Genomic DNA, 18,554 nt, shown 5'->3' with positions numbered 1-18,554 from the left:
GCACACTCCAATACTGACACATAATTTACAAAGCATGTGAGTTTAGTGAGTCCGCCAGATCAGATGCAGTATGGCTGACCAGGGATGTTGTCTTGATATGTGTGTGAATTGGACCATTTTCCTGTCCTGCTAAGCATTCAAAATGTAACGAGTACGGTTGAGTGTCAGGGAAAATGCATGGAGTAAAAAGTAAATTATTTTCCTTAGAAATGTAGTGAAGTAAAAGTAAAAGTTGTTAAAAATATACCCCCAAAAACGACTTAAGTACTACTTAAGGTATTTTTTATTTAAGTACACCACTGCCTGCATGTAGATCAAAGGAGGCTGAGTTTGGGCCGTTGATGAAAGGAGAGGCTGAGGGAATGTTCTGGGGATGTGGAGTTTGAGTTGGTGATGATGTCAATGCCATGTCAATGGACCTTTTTGTAACAGAGGTGGTTTGGTGAACCACGCTCGCTCGCATGAGGATTATCCTAGCCTGAGACCTGAAGATTTGTGCTATCTCTCTGAACTATTACCTAGACTTTAGCTCAGCAGGCTAACACAGTCTAGTGGTGTGCAAACGACAAAGGTTCAATCCGAGCCATTCATACCTTGTCCTTATGCATCATGTGCACGCACAAATGTGTAAGTCAATACAATGTTGACTCAATCACTGCAACCAAAGCGAGAGCCACTATAAGCTTGTATGTCAACACCATCCACAAGCCACTGATCCAAAACATTGAGAAGAGCACACAATAATCCAAGGTGGCAAAAGCAATATTGGACAAATCATATTGGCAAATAAAGAAAGTATTTGTACATCTTTGGCTTCTTTACAAGAACATAATTACCCTAAATTGTTCCAAAGAGGGAGGGCAATGGAAATCACCTTCTCTTCTTCAATGAAAAACACCTTTTGTTTCTGTTACCCGCTTCAGTGGGTACAACAATCAGCCACATAACAGTTTCACTGCATTACATTTCCTCCACATGCTGCTATGCCCACTTCAGTGGGTAACAGGCAGTCACTGACAAATACCTGCTCATATTATTTCCCCACTTTGAGAGAATTGATTGAGCATACTTATCCCAGTGAGGGCTGTGATTGGCTCTCCGTCTGTGTGTGAGCACTGTGGCTGTATAAAACCCCAACTGTGGGAGATTTCACCAAGACACAGCATACCACTGAAACACTGAGGACTAACAGTCATACTATTACAGACTTCTCCTCTTAACTCCAAACCACTGCAAATAATTATCCTAGATTTGGATTGAGCAAACATACAACATGTGTAAGGGATTAGCAACACTGCCAGCAACCTGCTTAAAAAGGTAAGATGGTTATTCTAGTTTGTTAGCATGTTGTTGTAGATCACTATCAACGTGTATGGAACATGTATTGAGTTGAATGGAAGAGAATAAATGCAACAGTAACATTTGGAAAATGCTTGGTTTAAAATTTGATGCAACAAAAGTAATGCAACATGTCATGTGAGATTCTAATAATTGAAAGGTGTCATGTCTGTGCTGCAATGGGATATTTTCAGACAGTAATGTATGTTGAATACGAGCCTTGTGTGCCAGGCATCTTGGTTCTGTTATACAGTAAGTGCATTACATATAATAGGACACACGACTGTGAGATGTTTTAATACATTCTGTAGCCAAACACTACCCACTCTCTCTCCTCCCTCAGTGCCAAAGACATCAAACACAAGATTGGCTTTCTGCTCCAGAAGCCTGAGTTTCCAACAGACCAGAAACAGGTCAAAGAGAAGACGACCGCTGTCAAGAGGTGAGTGTACAGGAGAATAGTGACACTTTGAATGTTTTGATTTATTTATGAAGGACATCTATTTGAGATTAAGGATCTATTTTACCAGGGAGACCTGTTAAATGTGAGCAGCAAATAAACACTTGATACTCATTATCATACAGACGGAACAAAAATATAAACACAACATGTAAAGTGTTGGTCCCATGTTTCGTGAGCTGAAATAAAAGATCCCAGAAATGTTCCTAAAGCACAAAAAGCTGATTTCCCTCAAATGTTGTGCACAAATTTGTTTACATCCCTGTTAGTGAGCATTTCTCCTTTGCCAAGATAATCCATCTACCTGACAGGTGTGGCATATCAAGAAGCTGATTAAACCACATGATCAATACACAGGTGCACCTTGTGATAGGGATAAAAAAAAGCTACTCTAAAATGTGCAGTTTTGTTACACAACACAATGCCACAGATGTCTGAAGTTGAGGGAACATGCAATGGTGATGATGACTGCAGGAATGTCCACCAGAACTGTTGCCAGAGAATTTTATGTTAATTTCTCTACCATAAGTCGCGACCAACGTCATTTTGGAGAATTTGGCAGTAAGTCCAACCGGCCTCACAACCACAGGCAACGTGTAACCACACCAGCCCAGGACCTCCACATCTGGCTCATTCACCTGCAAGATCGTCTGAGACCAGCCACCCGGACAGCTGATGAAACTGAGGAATATTTCTGTCTGTAATTAAGCACTTTTGTGGGGAAAAACTATTTCTGATTCGCTAGGCCTGAATCCCCAGTGGGTGGGCCTATACCTTCCCACCCATGTCTGTGCCCCTGCCCAGTCATGTGAAAACCATAGATTAGGGCCAAATTAATTTATTGCAATTGACTAATTTCCTTATATGAGCTGTAACTCAGTAAAATCGTTGAAATTGTTGCAAGTTGCGTTTATATATCATAGATAAAATAGCCTTCAGACTCCATTAAATTAATTTATCACGCCATGGGGAATAATGCTCTCAAGGCAATACCCATTGTACACGTGGGTAAATAGGTTTTAATGCAGTTCTACACCTAGTTTGGATTTACATTTGGTTAAGTTGTCAACTCACGTGAATTCAACATGAAATCAACAAAACATGTCACCATGTCTATGTATTTAGGTGAAAGGTTGGGTGAAAAAAAGACAAAATTCCCTTACCTTTAATGATGTTTTCCAAATCCAATCAGCTTTCAACGTTGATTCAACATCATCACATTTATATTTTGTTGTTGAAATGACGTGGAAACAAAGTTGATTCGACCAGTTTTTGCATCTGTTTAGCATCTGTTGTCCCTAAACTAGTTAGCATAGACAATATCCAGCCTGACTTTTGATTTCATTAGCACTAAATCAAATCAATGCCCTCACGATGAGAAAAAATGAACACAACCCCTTAATTGCAACCTCACAGTTTGCATTAATATTGACCTACTTTGATTATCTGATTGTAGCCAATATAGGTGAACTCATTTTACTTTGAGATCAAAAATGTAAATGGTACTTTCAGTAAAGAAAATCCGTTAATATAACGCATTCTGTCATTGCATTTGCCTAGTCGCATACAGTTCAGCAGAAGCATTTTTAGGATTTACACATGTAGTGGGAAGATCTTAGGCCTACAAGACAGGAGACATTATCAAAATATTTTTTAATACTACACAAGTTATCAAAATGATTGGCACTCTGACACTGTCCAACAGATAAATATAAACGCATCTTAGGCTAAGTTCATTGTTGAAAATAGGATCCTACGATTCTAAGATGAATTTAGCCTTAAGATGATTTTGAGATACCAGACCTTGACCTGGCCCAGGACCAATAAAGAGAAGGGAAATGCACAGATTGTACAATATATATATAACTATTATAACTATTATACAGTGCATTTGGAAAGTATTCAGACCGCTTGACCTTTGCCACATTTTGATACGTTACAGCCTTATTCTAAAATATATAAAATTGTTGTTTTTTTCTCATAAATCTACACACAATACCCCATGATGACAAAACTAAATGTTGCAAATGTATACAAAAATTAAACGGAAATATGAGAATAACATAAGTATTCAGAGCCTTTACTTTGTTGAAGCACATTTGACAGAAATTACAGCGTCGGTCTTCTTGGGTATGACGCTACAAGGTTGGCATGCCTGTATTTGGGGAGTTTCTCCCATTCTTCTCTGCAGATCTTCTCAAGCTCTGTCAGGTTGGATGGGAGCGTCACTGCACTGTTTTTCAGCTCTCTCCAGAGATGTTTGATCGAGTGCTTAGGGTCGTTGTCCTGTTGGAAGGTGAACCTTCAAACCCCAAACCAAATCAAATGTTATTTGTTAAATGCGCTGAGTACAACAGGTGTCGACCTTACAGTGAATGCTTACTTGCAAGCCCTTAACTAACAATGCATTTGAAATAAAAATAAGTCTAATTATAGATAAGTAGAAAAAAAAGAAAAATAACAAATAATTTTACATTTGTAATTTATTTTTAAGTTCTCATTTACAACTGCGACCTGGCCAAGATAAAGCAAAGCAGTGCGACAAAAACCACACAGAGTTACACATGGTATAAACAAGCGTACAGTCAATAACACAATAGAAAGAAAAGAAAGTCTATATACAGTGTGTACAAAGGGCATGAGGAGGTAAGGCAATAAATAGACCATAGTAGCAAAGTATTTACAATTTAGTAGATTAACACTGGAGTGATAGATGAGCAGATGATGATGAGCAGATGATGGTGTGTAAGTAGTGATACTGATGTGCAAAAGAGCAGCAAAGTAAATAAAAACAGTATGGGGATGAGGTAGGTAGATTGGGTGGGCTATTTACAGATGGACTATGTACAGCTGCAGCAATCGGTTAGCTGCTCAGATAGCTGATGTTTAAAGTTAGCGAGGGAAATGTAAGTCTCCAAATTAAAGGGCAGCAGCCCTTTTCCAGCTAGCACATTTGGTTCCTTATGTATTTGATTTCCCAATGGTTCTGGGAACGAAGCCATAAGTTTCCTGACCGTTAAAATTTCCTGACCGTTCAAACATATGATCTTCGGCTCTCTATCCATGGAATTAGTTCACTACGCCACCAGGATGGAGCTAGCATGCCATGTTTTTTTTACTCATACAAAGCTGTTAATTTTTGTCTATTCAAGCAGACCCTATTTCAAAGGAAACAAGCATTCATTAAGATCAGGTGTGGCCAATTAGTAGGCACGACCAACACACCTAAACACGTTTAACAAGAGTTTTTTTGATGCTGAAAATGTTTTTAAATAACATTCTTAGTACATTCTGTGAATGTTACTGAAGTTTTCATTGTGGTTTTATGTTCTGAGAAGAGTATTTAAATTGAAACATGAGGAAACTTGCAGAAAACGTTATGCTGAAGTACTGGAATTCCCACAGAAGTCTGTTCTTTTTCCACCTTCTCTGAACGTTCTGAGAACATGACTTTAAAAAGAACCATGAGGAAACCTGTGGGAAACATTATTCTGAAGTACTGATATCCACACAGAAGAACGTTGCTTCTTAACGTACTCTGAATGTTCTGAGAACATGACTTTAAATAGGACCATGATGAAACCTGTAGGAAATGTTATGGGAAGGTTGTATGCAAAATAACCATAGGACAACCCCGCTCTGAGAACATATGGTTCTCAAAATGTTATGTGCTAGCTGCTATAGATAATATTTTTATGCCCGCAACGCAATAATCTGTTTGATATTTGGCAAATTCAGTGTGATTAGACAGGAGTAATTATATAATTTTGGAAACATTATTTACATTTATAAGGGGGTGCATTATAAGGACTCCTCCTGCTCAGTATTATTCCGTTTCTCCAAACAAACATTTCTAAGTTGCTGGTTACTCAATGTTGGTTACTCTTTAGTTCAAAGAGGTATATAATTAAGCAAAAAGGCCAGAGGGGGTGTGGTATATGGCCAATATACCACAGCTAAGGGCTGTTCTTACGCACGACGCAACGCTGAGTACCTGGATACAGCCCTTAGACTTGGCTTATTTGCAATATACCACAAACCCCCGAGATGCATTATTGCTATTATAAACTGGTTACCAACGTAATTAAGGCAGTAAAAATACATATTTAGTCATACCCGTGGTATATGGTCTATTATAAACTAGGTGGTTTGAGCACTGAATGCTGATTGGCTGACAGCAATGGCATATCAGATCGTACACCACGGGTATGATAAAAAAATGTATTTATACTTCTCTAATTATGTTGGTAACCAGTTTATAATAGCAATAAGGCACCTCAGGGTTTGTGGTATATGGCCAATATACCACGGCTAAGGGTTGTGTCTAAGCACTCCGTGATGCGTCGTGCGTAAGAACAGCACTTAGCAATGGTATATTGGCCAAATACTATACCCCCTCGTGCCTTATTGCTTAAATATACCACAGCTTTCAGCCAATAAGCATTCAGAGCTCGAACCACACAGTTTATAATGTTATAAAAGGGTTACTCATTAGCTCAAATAGGTGAGTAATGTAAATAAGTGGTTGGTTACTCCAATAGCTTGAAGAGGTGCATCTGGTGTGGCTGATGCTCATGGAAAATACAGTAGTCAATATAGTAGTCAAATACAGTATGTCCTGTTGTAAAGAACATTATGTAAGATGGTAGATATGACTGGTAGGCTATATCTACTGGTAGGCTATCATTAAAATACAGGTCATCAGCAATATGCAGGTTAAGAACTGTGGGATATCACACAAGAGATGAACTGAAATATTAATAATATTATCGTTTCTCCCAGTAATACAGGTGTACAGTATAATAATTATGTTATTTCTCTGGTTTTAGAGTTTCACCTGCTGATGTGGAGAAATGGAAGCTGTCCTTCAACAACCTGATGAATTGTGAAAGTGAGTTTCTTACAAATCAAATCAAATCTTTAGAATACTGTAGGATTGGGGAGTCGATCTTGCTCAAATGTTATGGTGGTTTACTGAATTGAAAAGATGTATTGATTTTGAATTTAATTGAGTCTTGTGTTGAATTCCTGAATCTCTGCCAAAACTCTACCATGACCTATTACCAAACCAGACCACGGAACAACATTTCTTCAAAACTTGAGTGACATTTGTATCTCCCTCACCCCCTCTCCTCCTGTCTCTCCGACCCCAATTAAATTAAATTAAATTCAATGGGCTTTATCACTCTCTGGGTTTCTGTTTAAAGACTGATGTCATGATGCCTGTGTGGGCTGTAGGGTACTTTTGGGTTTAGCTGTGTATAGTTGGGGACTTCAGCCAGCTCTCAGGATACGTTTTCATGCTCTGGACGTGTGCTATGTGTCTAGAGGGTATTCTGGGTAGCCCCTAGACGCCTGCTGCTCTGCTCCCTCCCTGTGTGTGTGTGATGCACAGGATGAACCATAACTCTCAGTCCCCGCGGTTATATCCACGCGGCGGGAGGGTTTAGGGTAATTAAAAAATAGTGTGGATGAAGGGCGGGTGGGTGGTGGTCAAGTTGAATAAATGGAAAACAATGCATACACAAAATCCATAAATGTAAATTCTTGTGAAATTCATATCTATAGGCTACATTTTTTCATTATGTTATCTGGCATTAGTGCCCAACTGTACACATGTCAAATACACACCAATCGACAAATGCTTTTGGGAACTTGGGATGAAAAAGTTAACGACAATCCACTCAGGCAAAAATAAAAATGTTGGATTTTTATTAAATAAGAGGAATGCTGTGAAATGGAGAGTTGACATGAAAATAAAGAGAAGGGAGGGACTGAACAGCAATGTTTGGGAAAATTTGATGAAAAGAGGATGATAGCAGTGCCGACTATGCTGTGTGTGATGATTGTATGGCGCTATACAAATTCCACAGTCACAAGACGGGGACTTCAATATGGCACATCAAGGGAACTGTAGTCTCAGATGGGTTAAATGGAATAGTAGCCAAACTGAAATCTGGACATCTGACTGTAGGTCTATAACCTCTCACAAAGCCTGATATAATATTAGGCTAATTTATTTAGGATTAAGCATTTCTTGCTCTAAAATTATACACCAAATGTACATGAAGCTAAATATACTTTGATTGAAAACAAATACAGGTGGCTGTGTAGCTTCTGCTCTAAAATGTGATTAAACATTCTTAAACTAATTATGTGTATATCATTCAAGAAGATCGAAGTACATATTCCCATGATAAAGCTGATAGGGATTAAATGTTGTAATGCAGATGCAGCATGGATGTTTCATGCATAAAAAGTGAAGAATTATCATTCACGATTGAACAGTGATGGCCTAATTTATAATAAGGTAGGCCTAATGTGGTGTTTTAAAAACAGACTTTTGTCATTGAGCCACTATGTGTTGGCATACACAATTGTGCAAGTTGGATGATGCTTTGTATGTAGGCCTATATTTCAAAATGGTATTACACAATAGGCTACATGTCGAAACCAACTTTCATTGAGAAATTTGGACATAAGAAAAAATTTCAATAAATCGTTCTGCTATCTCTGACTCTACAACACATTGTCTATATTTGCGGGTTAGTGTCGGGTGCGGGACTCAGATTTTCACATTATCACATACAGTTGAAGTCGGAAGTTTACATACACTTAGGTTGGAGTCATTAAAACTTGTTTTTCAACCACTCCACAAATTTCATGTTAACAAACTCTAGTTTTGGCAAGTCGGTTAGGACATCTACTTTGTGCATGACACAAGTCATTTTTCCAACAATTGTTTACAGACAGATTATTTAACTTATAATTCACTGTATCACAATTCCAGTGGGTCAGACGTTTACGTACCATAAGTTGACTGTGCCTTTTAAACAGCTTGTAAAATTCCAGTAAATTATGTCATGGCCTTAGAAGCTTCTGATAGGCTAATTGACATTATCTGAGTCAATTGGAGGTGTACCTGTGGATGTATTTCAAGGCCTAGCTTCAACTCAGTGACTCTTTGCTTGACATCATGGGAAAATCAAAAGAAATCAGTTAAGACCTCAGAAAAAATATATAGACCTCCACAAGTCTGGTTCAATTTCCAAGCACAAGCATAAACTCCATGAGACCATGCAGCCCAGCTCATACCGCTCAGGAAGGAGATGCGTTCTGTCTCCTAGAGATGAATGTACTTTGGTGCGAAAAGTGTAAATCAATCCCAGAACAACAGGAAAGGACCTTGTGAAAATGCTGGAGGAAAACATGTACAAAAGTATCTATATCCACAGTAAATCGAGTCCTATATCGACATAACCAGAAAGGCCACTCAGCAAGGAAGAAGCCACTCCTCCAAAACTGCCATAAAAAAGCCAGATTACAGTTTGAAAATGCACAGGAGTTTAAAGATCGTACTTTTTGGAGAAATGCCTTCTGGTCTGATGAAACAAAAATGTAACTGTTTTGCCATAATGACCATTGTTCTGTTTGGAGGATAAAGGGGCAAGCCGAAGAACACCATCCCAACCCTGAAGCACGGGGGTGGCAGCATCGTGTTGTGGGGGTGCTTTGCAGCAGGAGGGACTGGTGCACTTCACAAAATCGATGGCTTCATGAGGAAGGAAAATTATGTGGATATATTGAAGCAACATCAAGACATCAGTCAGGAAGTTAAAGCTTGGTCTCAAATGGGTCTTCCTGTCATGCAGGTGAAAGAGGACCCAAAAGCGACTTGGCGAAAACAGAGTCTTTAATCCAGTAAAGTAAATACAAACAAAAAACACAACTTTCACTCGAAATGACGAGGACAAACTGGAGACTCGATCTTGAACAGCAGGTGAACAGCAGGTTGCCTCGGGAAGGCACTTGAACCAGACAGACTCAGACACCTGCTCACCACGCAGCATCTGAGGAAAACACGACACGACAGGGCGATACACAATCACAGCACGGTGAATTCTAAACAAGGAACCGACAGGACAGGAACGGAACACAAAGGAAGAAATAGGGACTCTAATCAGGGGAAAGGATCGGGAACAGGTGTGGGAAGACTAAATGATTGATTAGGGGAATAGGAACAGCTGGGAGCAGGAACGGAACGATAGAGAGAAGAGAGAGCGAGAGAGTGAAAGAGGGAGGGGGAGAGAGAGGGATAGAAAGAGGGAAAGAACCTAATAAGACCAGCAGAGGGAAACGAATAGAATGGGAAGCACAGGGACAAGACAAGATAATAAATGACAAAACATGACAGTACCCCCCACTCACCGAGCGCCTCCTGGCGCACTCGAGGAGGAATCCTGGCGGCAACGGAGGAAATCATCAATGAGTGAACGGTCCAGCACGTCCCGAGACGGAACCCAACTCCTCTCCTCAGGACCGTAACCCTCCCAATCCACTAAGTATTGGTGACCCCGTCCCCGAGAACGCATGTCCATGATCTTATGTACCTTGTAAATAGGTGCGCTCTCGACAAGGACGGGAGGGGGAGGGAAGACGAACGGGGGTGCGAAGAAAGGGCTTAACACAGGAGACATGGAAGACAGGATGGACGCGACGAAGATGTCGCGGAAGAAGCAGTCGCACAGCGACAGGATTGACGACCTGGGAAACACGGAACGGACCAATGAACCGCGGAGTCAACTTACGAGAAGCTGTCGTAAGAGGAAGGTTGCGAGTGGAAAGCCACACTCTCTGGCCGCAACAATACCTTGGACTCTTAATCCTGCGTTTATTGGCGGCTCACAGTCTGTGCCCTGTAACGGCAAAGTGCAGACCTCACCCTCCTCCAGGTGCGCTCACAACGTTGGACAAACGCTGAGCGGAGGGAACGCTGGACTCGGCAAGCTGGGATGAGAACAGAGGAGGCTGGTAACCCAGACTACTCTGAAACGGAGATAACCCGGTAGCAGACGAAGGAAGCGAATTGTGAGCGTATTCTGCCCAGGGAGCTGTTCTGCCCAAGACGCAGGGTTTCTGAAAGAAAGGCTGCGTAGTATGCGACCAATCGTCTGATTGGCCCTCTCTGCTTGACCGTTAGACTGGGGATGAAACCCGGAAGAGAGACTGACGGACGCACCAATCAAACGACAGAACTCCCTCCAAAACTGTGACGTGAATTGCGGGCCTCTGTCTGAAACGGCGTCTAACGGGAGGCCATGAATTCTGAATACATTCTCGATAATGATTTGTGCCGTCTCCTTAGCGGAAGGAAGTTTAGCGAGGGGAATGAAATGTGCCGCCTTAGAGAACCTATCGACAACCGTAAGAATCACAGTCTTCCCCGCAGACAAAGGCAGACCGGTAATGAAGTCTAGGGTGATGTGAGACCATGGTCGAGAAGGAATGGGGAGCGGTCTGAGACGACCGGCAGGAGGAGAGTTACCCGACTTAGTCTGCGCGCAGTCCGAACAAGCAGCCACGAAACGGCGCGTGTCACGCTCCTGAGTCGGCCACCAAAAGCGCTGGCGAATAGACGCAAGAGTGCCTCGAACACCGGGATGACCAGCTAACTTGGCAGAGTGAGCCCACTGAAGAACAGCCAGACGAGTGGAAACAGGAACGAAAAGGAGGTTACTAGGACAAGCGCGCGGCGACGCAGTGTGCGTGAGTGCTTGCTTAACCTGTCTTTCAATTCCCAGACTGTTAACCCGACAACACGCCCATAAGGAAGAATCCCCTCGGGATCAGTAGAAGCCACAGAAGAACTAAACAGACGGGATAAGGCATCAGGCTTGGTGTTCTTGCTACCCGGACGGTAAGAAATCACAAACTCGAAACGAGCGAAAAACAACGCCCAACGAGCTTGACGGGCATTAAGTCGTTTGGCAGAACGGATGTACTCAAGGTTCTTATGGTCTGTCCAAACGACAAAAGGAACGGTCGCCCCCTCCAACCACTGTCGCCATTCGCCTAGGGCTAAGCGGATGGCGAGCAGTTCACGGTTACCCACATCATAGTTGCGCTCAGATGGCGACAGGCGATGAGAAAAATAAGCGCAAGGATGAACCTTATCGTCAGACTGGAAGCGCTGGGATAGAATGGCTCCCACGCCTACCTCTGAAGCGTCAACCTCGACAATGAATTGTCTAGTGACGTCAGGAGTAACGAGGATAGGAGCGGACGTAAAACGTTCTTTTAGAAGATCAAAAGCTCCCTGGGCGGAACCGGACCACTTAAAACACGTCTTGACAGAAGTAAGAGCTGTGAGAGGGGCAGCAACTTGACCGAAATTACGAATGAAACGCCGATAGAAATTAGCGAAACCTAAAAAGCGCTGCAACTCGACACGTGACCTTGGAACGGGCCAATCACTGACAGCTTGGACCTTAGCGGAATCCATCTGAATGCCTTCAGCGGAAATAACGGAACCGAGAAAAGTAACGGAGGAGACATGAAAAGAGCACTTCTCAGCCTTTACGTAGAGACAATTCTCTAAAAGGCGCTGTAGAACACGTCGAACGTGCTGAACATGAATCTCGAGTGACGGAGAAAAAATCAGGATATCGTCAAGATAGACAAAAACAAAGATGTTCAGCATGTCTCTCAGAACATCATTAACTAATGCCTGAAAAACAGCTGGCGCATTGGCGAGACCGAACGGCAGAACCCGGTACTCAAAATGCCCTAACGGAGTGTTAAACGCCGTTTTCCACTCGTCCCCCTCTCTGATGCGCACGAGATGGTAAGCGTTACGAAGGTCCAACTTAGTAAAGCACCTGGCTCCCTGCAGAATCTCGAAGGCTGATGACATAAGGGGAAGCGGATAACGATTCTTAACCGTTATGTCATTCAGCCCTCGATAATCCACGCAGGGGCGCAGAGTACCGTCCTTCTTCTTAACAAAAAGAACCCCGCCCCGGCCGGAGAGGAAGAAGGCACTATGGTACCGGCGTCAAGAGACACAGACAAATAATCCTCGAGAGCCTTACGTTCGGGAGCCGACAGAGAGTATAGTCTACCCCGAGGAGGAGTGGTCCCCGGAAGGAGATCAATACTACAATCATACGACCGGTGAGGAGGAAGGGAGTTGGCTCGGGACCGACTGAAGACCGTGCGCAGATCATGATATTCCTCCGGCACTCCTGTCAAATCGCCAGGTTCCTCCTGAGAAGTAGGGACAGAAGAAACGGGAGGGATGGCAGACATTAAACACTTCACATGACAAGAAACGTTCCAGGATAGGATAGAATTACTAGACCAATTAATAGAAGGATTATGACATACTAGCCAGGGATGACCCAAAACAACAGGTGTAAACGGTGAACGGAAAATCAAAAAAGAAATAGTCTCACTGTGGTTACCAGATACTGTGAGGGTTAAAGGTAGTGTCTCAAATCTGATACTGGGAAGATGACTACCATCTAAGGCGAACATGGGCGTAGGCTTCTCTAACTCTCTGAAAGGAATGTCATGTTTCCGAACCCATGCTTCGTCCATGAAACAACCCTCAGCCCCAGAGTCTATCAAGGCACTACATGTAGCACCCGAACCGGTCCAGCGTAGATGGACCGACAAAGTAGTACAGGATTTTGATGGAGAGACTTGAGTAGTTGCGCTCACCTGTAGCCCTCCGCTTACAGATGAGCTCTGGCTTTTACTGGACATGAATTAACAAAATGTCCAGCAACTCCGCAATAGAGGCACAGGCGGTTGGTGATCCTCCGTTCCCTCTCCTTAGTCGAGATGCGAATCCCTCCCAGCTGCATGGGCTCAGTCTCTGAGCCAGAGGAGGGAGATGGTTGCGATGCGGAGCAGGGAAACACCGTTGATGCGAGCTCTCTTCCACGAGCCCGGTGACGAAGATCTACCCGTCGTTCTATGCGGATGGCGAGAGCAATCAAAGAGTCCACATCTGAAGGAACCTCCCGGGAGAGAATCTCATCCTTAACCACTGCGTGGAGTCCCTCCAGAAAACGAGCGAGCAGCGCCGGCTCGTTCCACTCACTAGAGGCAGCAAGAGTGCGAAACTCAATAGAATAATCCGTTATGGACCGTTCACCTTGGCATAAGGAAGCCAGGGCCCTAGAAGCCTCCCTACCAAAAACTGAACGGTCAAAAACCCGAATCATCTCCTCTTTAAAGTTCTGGAACTTGTTAGAGCAATCAGCCCTTGCCTCCCAGATAGCTGTGCCCCATTCTCGAGCCCGGCCAGTAAGGAGTGAAATGACGTAAGCAACCCGAGCTCTCTCTCTAGAGTATGTGTTGGGTTGGAGAGAGAACACAATCTCACACTGCGTGAGAAAGGAGCGGCACTCAGTGGGCTGCCCGGAGTAGCAAGGTGGGTTATTAACCCTAGGTTCTGGAGGCTCGGCAGGCCAGGAAGTAACAGGTGGCACGAGACGTAGACTCTGGAACTGTCCAGAGAGGTCGGAAACCTGAGCGGCCAGGTTCTCCACGGCATGGCGAGCAGCAGACAATTCCTGCTCGTGTCTGCCGAGCATGGCTCCTTGGATCTCGACGGCAGTGTAACGAGCGTCTGAAGTCGCTGGGTCCATTCCTTGGTCGGTTCCTTCTGTCATGCAGGTGAAAGAGGACCCAAAAGCGACTTGGCGAAAACAGAGTCTTTAATCCAGTAAAGTAAATACAAACAAAAAACACAACTTTCACTCGAAATGACGAGGACAAACTGGAGACTCGATCTTGAACAGCAGGTGAACAGCAGGTTGCCTCGGGAAGGCACTTGAACCAGACAGACTCAGACACCTGCTCACCACGCAGCATCTGAGGAAAACACGACACGACAGGGCGATACACAATCACAGCACGGTGAATTCTAAACAAGGAACCGACAGGACAGGAACGGAACACAAAGGAAGAAATAGGGACTCTAATCAGGGGAAAGGATCGGGAACAGGTGTGGGAAGACTAAATGATTGATTAGGGGAATAGGAACAGCTGGGAGCAGGAACGGAACGATAGAGAGAAGAGAGAGCGAGAGAGTGAAAGAGGGAGGGGGAGAGAGAGGGATAGAAAGAGGGAAAGAACCTAATAAGACCAGCAGAGGGAAACGAATAGAATGGGAAGCACAGGGACAAGACAAGATAATAAATGACAAAACATGACACTTCCAAATGGACAATGACCCCATGCATACTTCCAAAGTTGTGGCAAAATGGCTTAAGGACAACAAAGTCAAGGTATTGGAGTGGCCATCACAATGCCATGACCTCAATCCTATAGAACATTTGTGGGCAGAACTGAAAAAGTGTGTGCGAGCAAGGAGGCCTCCACACCTGACTCAGTTTCACCAGCTCTGTCAGGAGGAATGGGCCAAAAATCACCCAACTTATTGTGGGAAGCTTGTGGAAGGCTACCTGAAATGTTTGACCCAAGTTAAACAATTTAAAGCCAATGCTACCCAATACTAAATGAGTGTATGTAAACTTCTGACCCACTGGGAATGTGATGAAAGAAATAAAAGCTGAAATAAATCATTCTCTCTACTATTATTCTGATATTTCACATTCTTAAAATAAAGTGGTGATTCTAACTGACCTAAGACAGGGCATTTTTATTTGGATTAAACATCAGGAATTGTGAAAAACTGAGTTTAAATGTATTCGGCTAAGGAGTAGTTAAACTTCCCACTTTTACTGTATATTCTGGTTATTAGCAGTTGCTGGTGAACAAACAGTGTGTGTGTGTGTGTGTGTCTGTGTGTGTTGGCAGTCCCTGTGGTGTCAGGCTGTGTGTGGGGACACCCGTGGGGACACCATATATAATTTGTATGTGTCCAGCACCCATTTCGTATTATATGTTACTCATTGCAATTCGTGTTATATGTTAACAATTTTCAAAGTGTACAATATGTTACGAATTAGCAAAATGTATGATATGTTATGAATTCCAACTAGATTGCTAACGTTAGTTAGCTGGCTAACGTTAGCTAGGCTAGAGGTTAGGGTTAGAGGTTAGGGTTAAGTTCAGGAGTTAGATTAAAGGTTAGGGTTAGGGCAAGGGTTAGCTAACATGATAAGTAGTTGAAAAGTAGCTATAAAGTAGTAAGTCATTGAAAAGATGCTAATTAGCTAAAATGATCCGTGATGAGATTTGAACTCACAACCTTTGGGTTGCTAGATGTTTGCCTGAAAAGGCTACCCATCCACCCCAACCAACCACCATACTTTTGTTTTTGCCTCAATAACCATCTGTCTTATGTAACCATCCCAAACGTATCATAGTTTTTACTTTTACTATGTTACGTCTAGTCTGAGACCAGGCTGGGACACAGAGCTGGAGCAACGCCTCCTGAGAACCAGCCAAGCCTTGACCTCCACCACTGCCTCCCTACAGAGTGATGCGCTCTCCCTCTCTCTCTCTCTCTCTCTCTCTCTCTCTCTCTCTCTCTCTCTCTCTCTCTCTCTCTCTCTCTCTCTCTCTCTCTCTCTCTCTCTCTCTCTCTCTCTCTTTCTCTCAAAACACCCCCACCCCCTACCTTATAATAGAGAAAAGCAGTTAGGATAGTTTAATAGTGTATGGTTTCATATTGAACACTCAACCCAGCACCCTGGAAGTGTCTCTGGATGTTACACATGCTAAGTAAGAGGATCTGAGACTGACCTAACCTAACCTCTTTCTCTGTTTGTTTGTCTGTCTGTCTATAAGGTGGTCGTACAGTGTTCACTGCGTTCCTGAAGTCAGAGCTCAGCCAGGAGAACTTGGAATTCTGGAACGCTTGCGAGGAATACAAAAAGTCTTCCCCAAACAAGATGGCGGCCAAAGCTAAAGAGATCTATGAACAGTACATTGAGGCAGACTCTCCAAATGAGGTCAAATGGGAATAATGATTGGCATGTTTATGACTTTTCAAAATGATTATATTTCATTATTTAACCAGACATGACAGTCAAGACAGAATACATTTCTTATTTACAGTGACGGCCTGAACATATGCAAATATTATGTTAACAAGAGCAACACAACCTATACCAACTGAGAGCCACTCTCAAAAGATGGTTTAAACTATAATTTTTATAGCATCATATCATTTTGATTTCTATGAATTTGAGAGTGGTTACATTTCTCCATCCCCACCCATCCCTCAACAAAGCACGCTTTGTTATTGTTTCAACTGAGAATTTCCCCTTCAATGAGTCCCCCCTTTCGAAAAACACCTGTAATTTTTCCTTTGGGATTGTCCTTTTGGATTTTTATAGCAATTTTGGTGGCACATTTTGTTGATACAGTACCCATGTTTTATTGCATTACTTATACAGTGTATATCTCTTTTTCCCTCTCCCTATCAGGTGAACCTGGACTCAGCAACGCGAGAGGAGACCAGACAGAACCTGTCTATTGCCGGCTTATCCTGTTTCAATGACGCCCAGCAGAAGATCTTCAATTTGATGGAGAAAGACTCATACAGAAGGTTCCTCCACTCCAAACTGATCCAGGATCTGTCCCTGTTGAGCACCACAACACCACTCTGTGCACTGAAGAAGATAGGAGGAAAAATAGGTTGTTCTGAGAACAGATGTGGTGCATAGATGGAGATGGAGAGAGAAACAAGGATGGATTGAAGAATGTGTAAAATTTTGTCAATCTGTGAGGGAAAGAGCAGGTAGTCTTGAAGAGAAAACATTATTATGAGTGGGTGGGGTTTTATTTTTTCTGTCCATTGTTCCAGATAACTATTTCAACACGCATCACAAATAGATTACTTTTGAGACGAGGGGACTATTGGAGAGGGAGAGAACTGTCATTTTTCGGGAGAAATATGCTCCTGAAAGGATGTTCCATTCTCTTATTTTCATTGTCGTGCGAGGGTCTGCTTTCTTTACACTGACTATCTTCCAGATCTCAAAAAATATTCAAATGGTTCAAACAAGCATTTAGGTATTTCACCCTGGTTAGTTCCCTGTGTCCCCTCTGTCTGGTTTTAATCAAGGGCTCCATGCTAAACACCAATAATGAAAATGCACTTCTTCAAACTGAGTGTTAAATTAGATTATAGTTTCTGAATGGATTGGTGTTAAAAAATTATTTCACCTGACTGTTGTTTGTTTGACTCTGTTTTTCTGTCTTTACTTTACCTGTGGCCAGTTCATGCACCGTTAAGGTGTAACTCACTGGCCTTCTGTTAACCTGACAACAAAGTCATGACTAGGTGATGTTTTGATTCACAACACAGGGAGACACAATCTGGAATTACTTCTCTATCCACCTCTAACACACACAGAGACAAACACACACTCCCATTTGAGCAATTCTGCGACTTGCTTCAGCTGATCCTTTCCTGATGTGCTTATGAAGTAAACATATTGATACTTTATCATTATATGGTTATTGGTAATGCTATTGATATCATTATATGGTTATTGGTAATGCTATTGATATCATTATATGGTTATTGGTAAAGCTATTGATACTGTATCATTATATGGTTATTGGTAATGATATAGGTATCATTATATGGTTCTGTAAGTTTTGTTAAAACATTACTCCTACTCGCCTCCAATGATGATGGCTACATATTTATTATACAATGTAATCATCATCTTCATATTTATTTTCTTGTTGTTTTCTTGACACGTTTATTCATCATTTATTTGTGAATAAAACGATGCATCAACAGAGATGGTTACTTATTTTCATACATTTATCCAAATGAACGAAAGGCCAATATTGTAAAATGTACCAGTTTCGAAAACATACATATCCTCATTTCAGCACACTAGCTGTACGTATTCTATTTAAGGCAATATGCAGTTTCCTACGACCATGTAGTCCAATCATTCCATTGCCCTGTATAAACTGAATACATCACCACAAAAACATTCTGATTTAATTAGTTCATTTGTTGATAAACAGAGAA

The 18,554-nt window shown here is 42.4% G+C and overlaps 1 protein-coding gene across 1 annotated transcript; it reads left to right on the top strand.

Annotated features, from left to right (window-relative positions):
• The first annotated feature begins 1,142 nt into the window (after positions 1–1,142).
• Positions 1,143–18,313, top strand: rgs4 (regulator of G protein signaling 4). Its single transcript, XM_046299736.1, has 5 exons — positions 1,143–1,317; positions 1,682–1,780; positions 6,628–6,689; positions 16,346–16,509; positions 16,987–18,313. Exons 1-5 carry the CDS (start codon positions 1,274–1,276, stop codon positions 17,224–17,226), a joined length of 609 nt encoding a protein of 202 aa, XP_046155692.1. The 5' UTR covers positions 1,143–1,273; the 3' UTR covers positions 17,227–18,313.
• Positions 18,314–18,554: the final 241 nt, after the last annotated feature.

This window comes from Oncorhynchus gorbuscha, linkage group LG15, assembly GCF_021184085.1.
Source record: "Oncorhynchus gorbuscha isolate QuinsamMale2020 ecotype Even-year linkage group LG15, OgorEven_v1.0, whole genome shotgun sequence".
NCBI classification, from domain to species: Eukaryota; Metazoa; Chordata; class Actinopteri; order Salmoniformes; family Salmonidae; genus Oncorhynchus; species Oncorhynchus gorbuscha.
Note: the sequence above shows the minus strand (reverse complement) of the source record. Positions and strands in the feature narration are given on the sequence as shown.

Bases quoted from the DNA above. Each gene is read 5' to 3' on its own strand.
- rgs4 (XM_046299736.1), top strand. From the start codon at position 1,274: ATGTGTAAGGGATTAGCAACACTGCCAGCAACCTGCTTAAAAAG. The intron at 6,690-16,345 runs GTGAGTTTCTTA...TCTGTCTATAAG, and splicing joins CAACCTGATGAATTGTGAAA to GTGGTCGTACAGTGTTCACT. The intron at 16,510-16,986 runs GTCAAATGGGAA...TCTCCCTATCAG, and splicing joins AGGCAGACTCTCCAAATGAG to GTGAACCTGGACTCAGCAAC.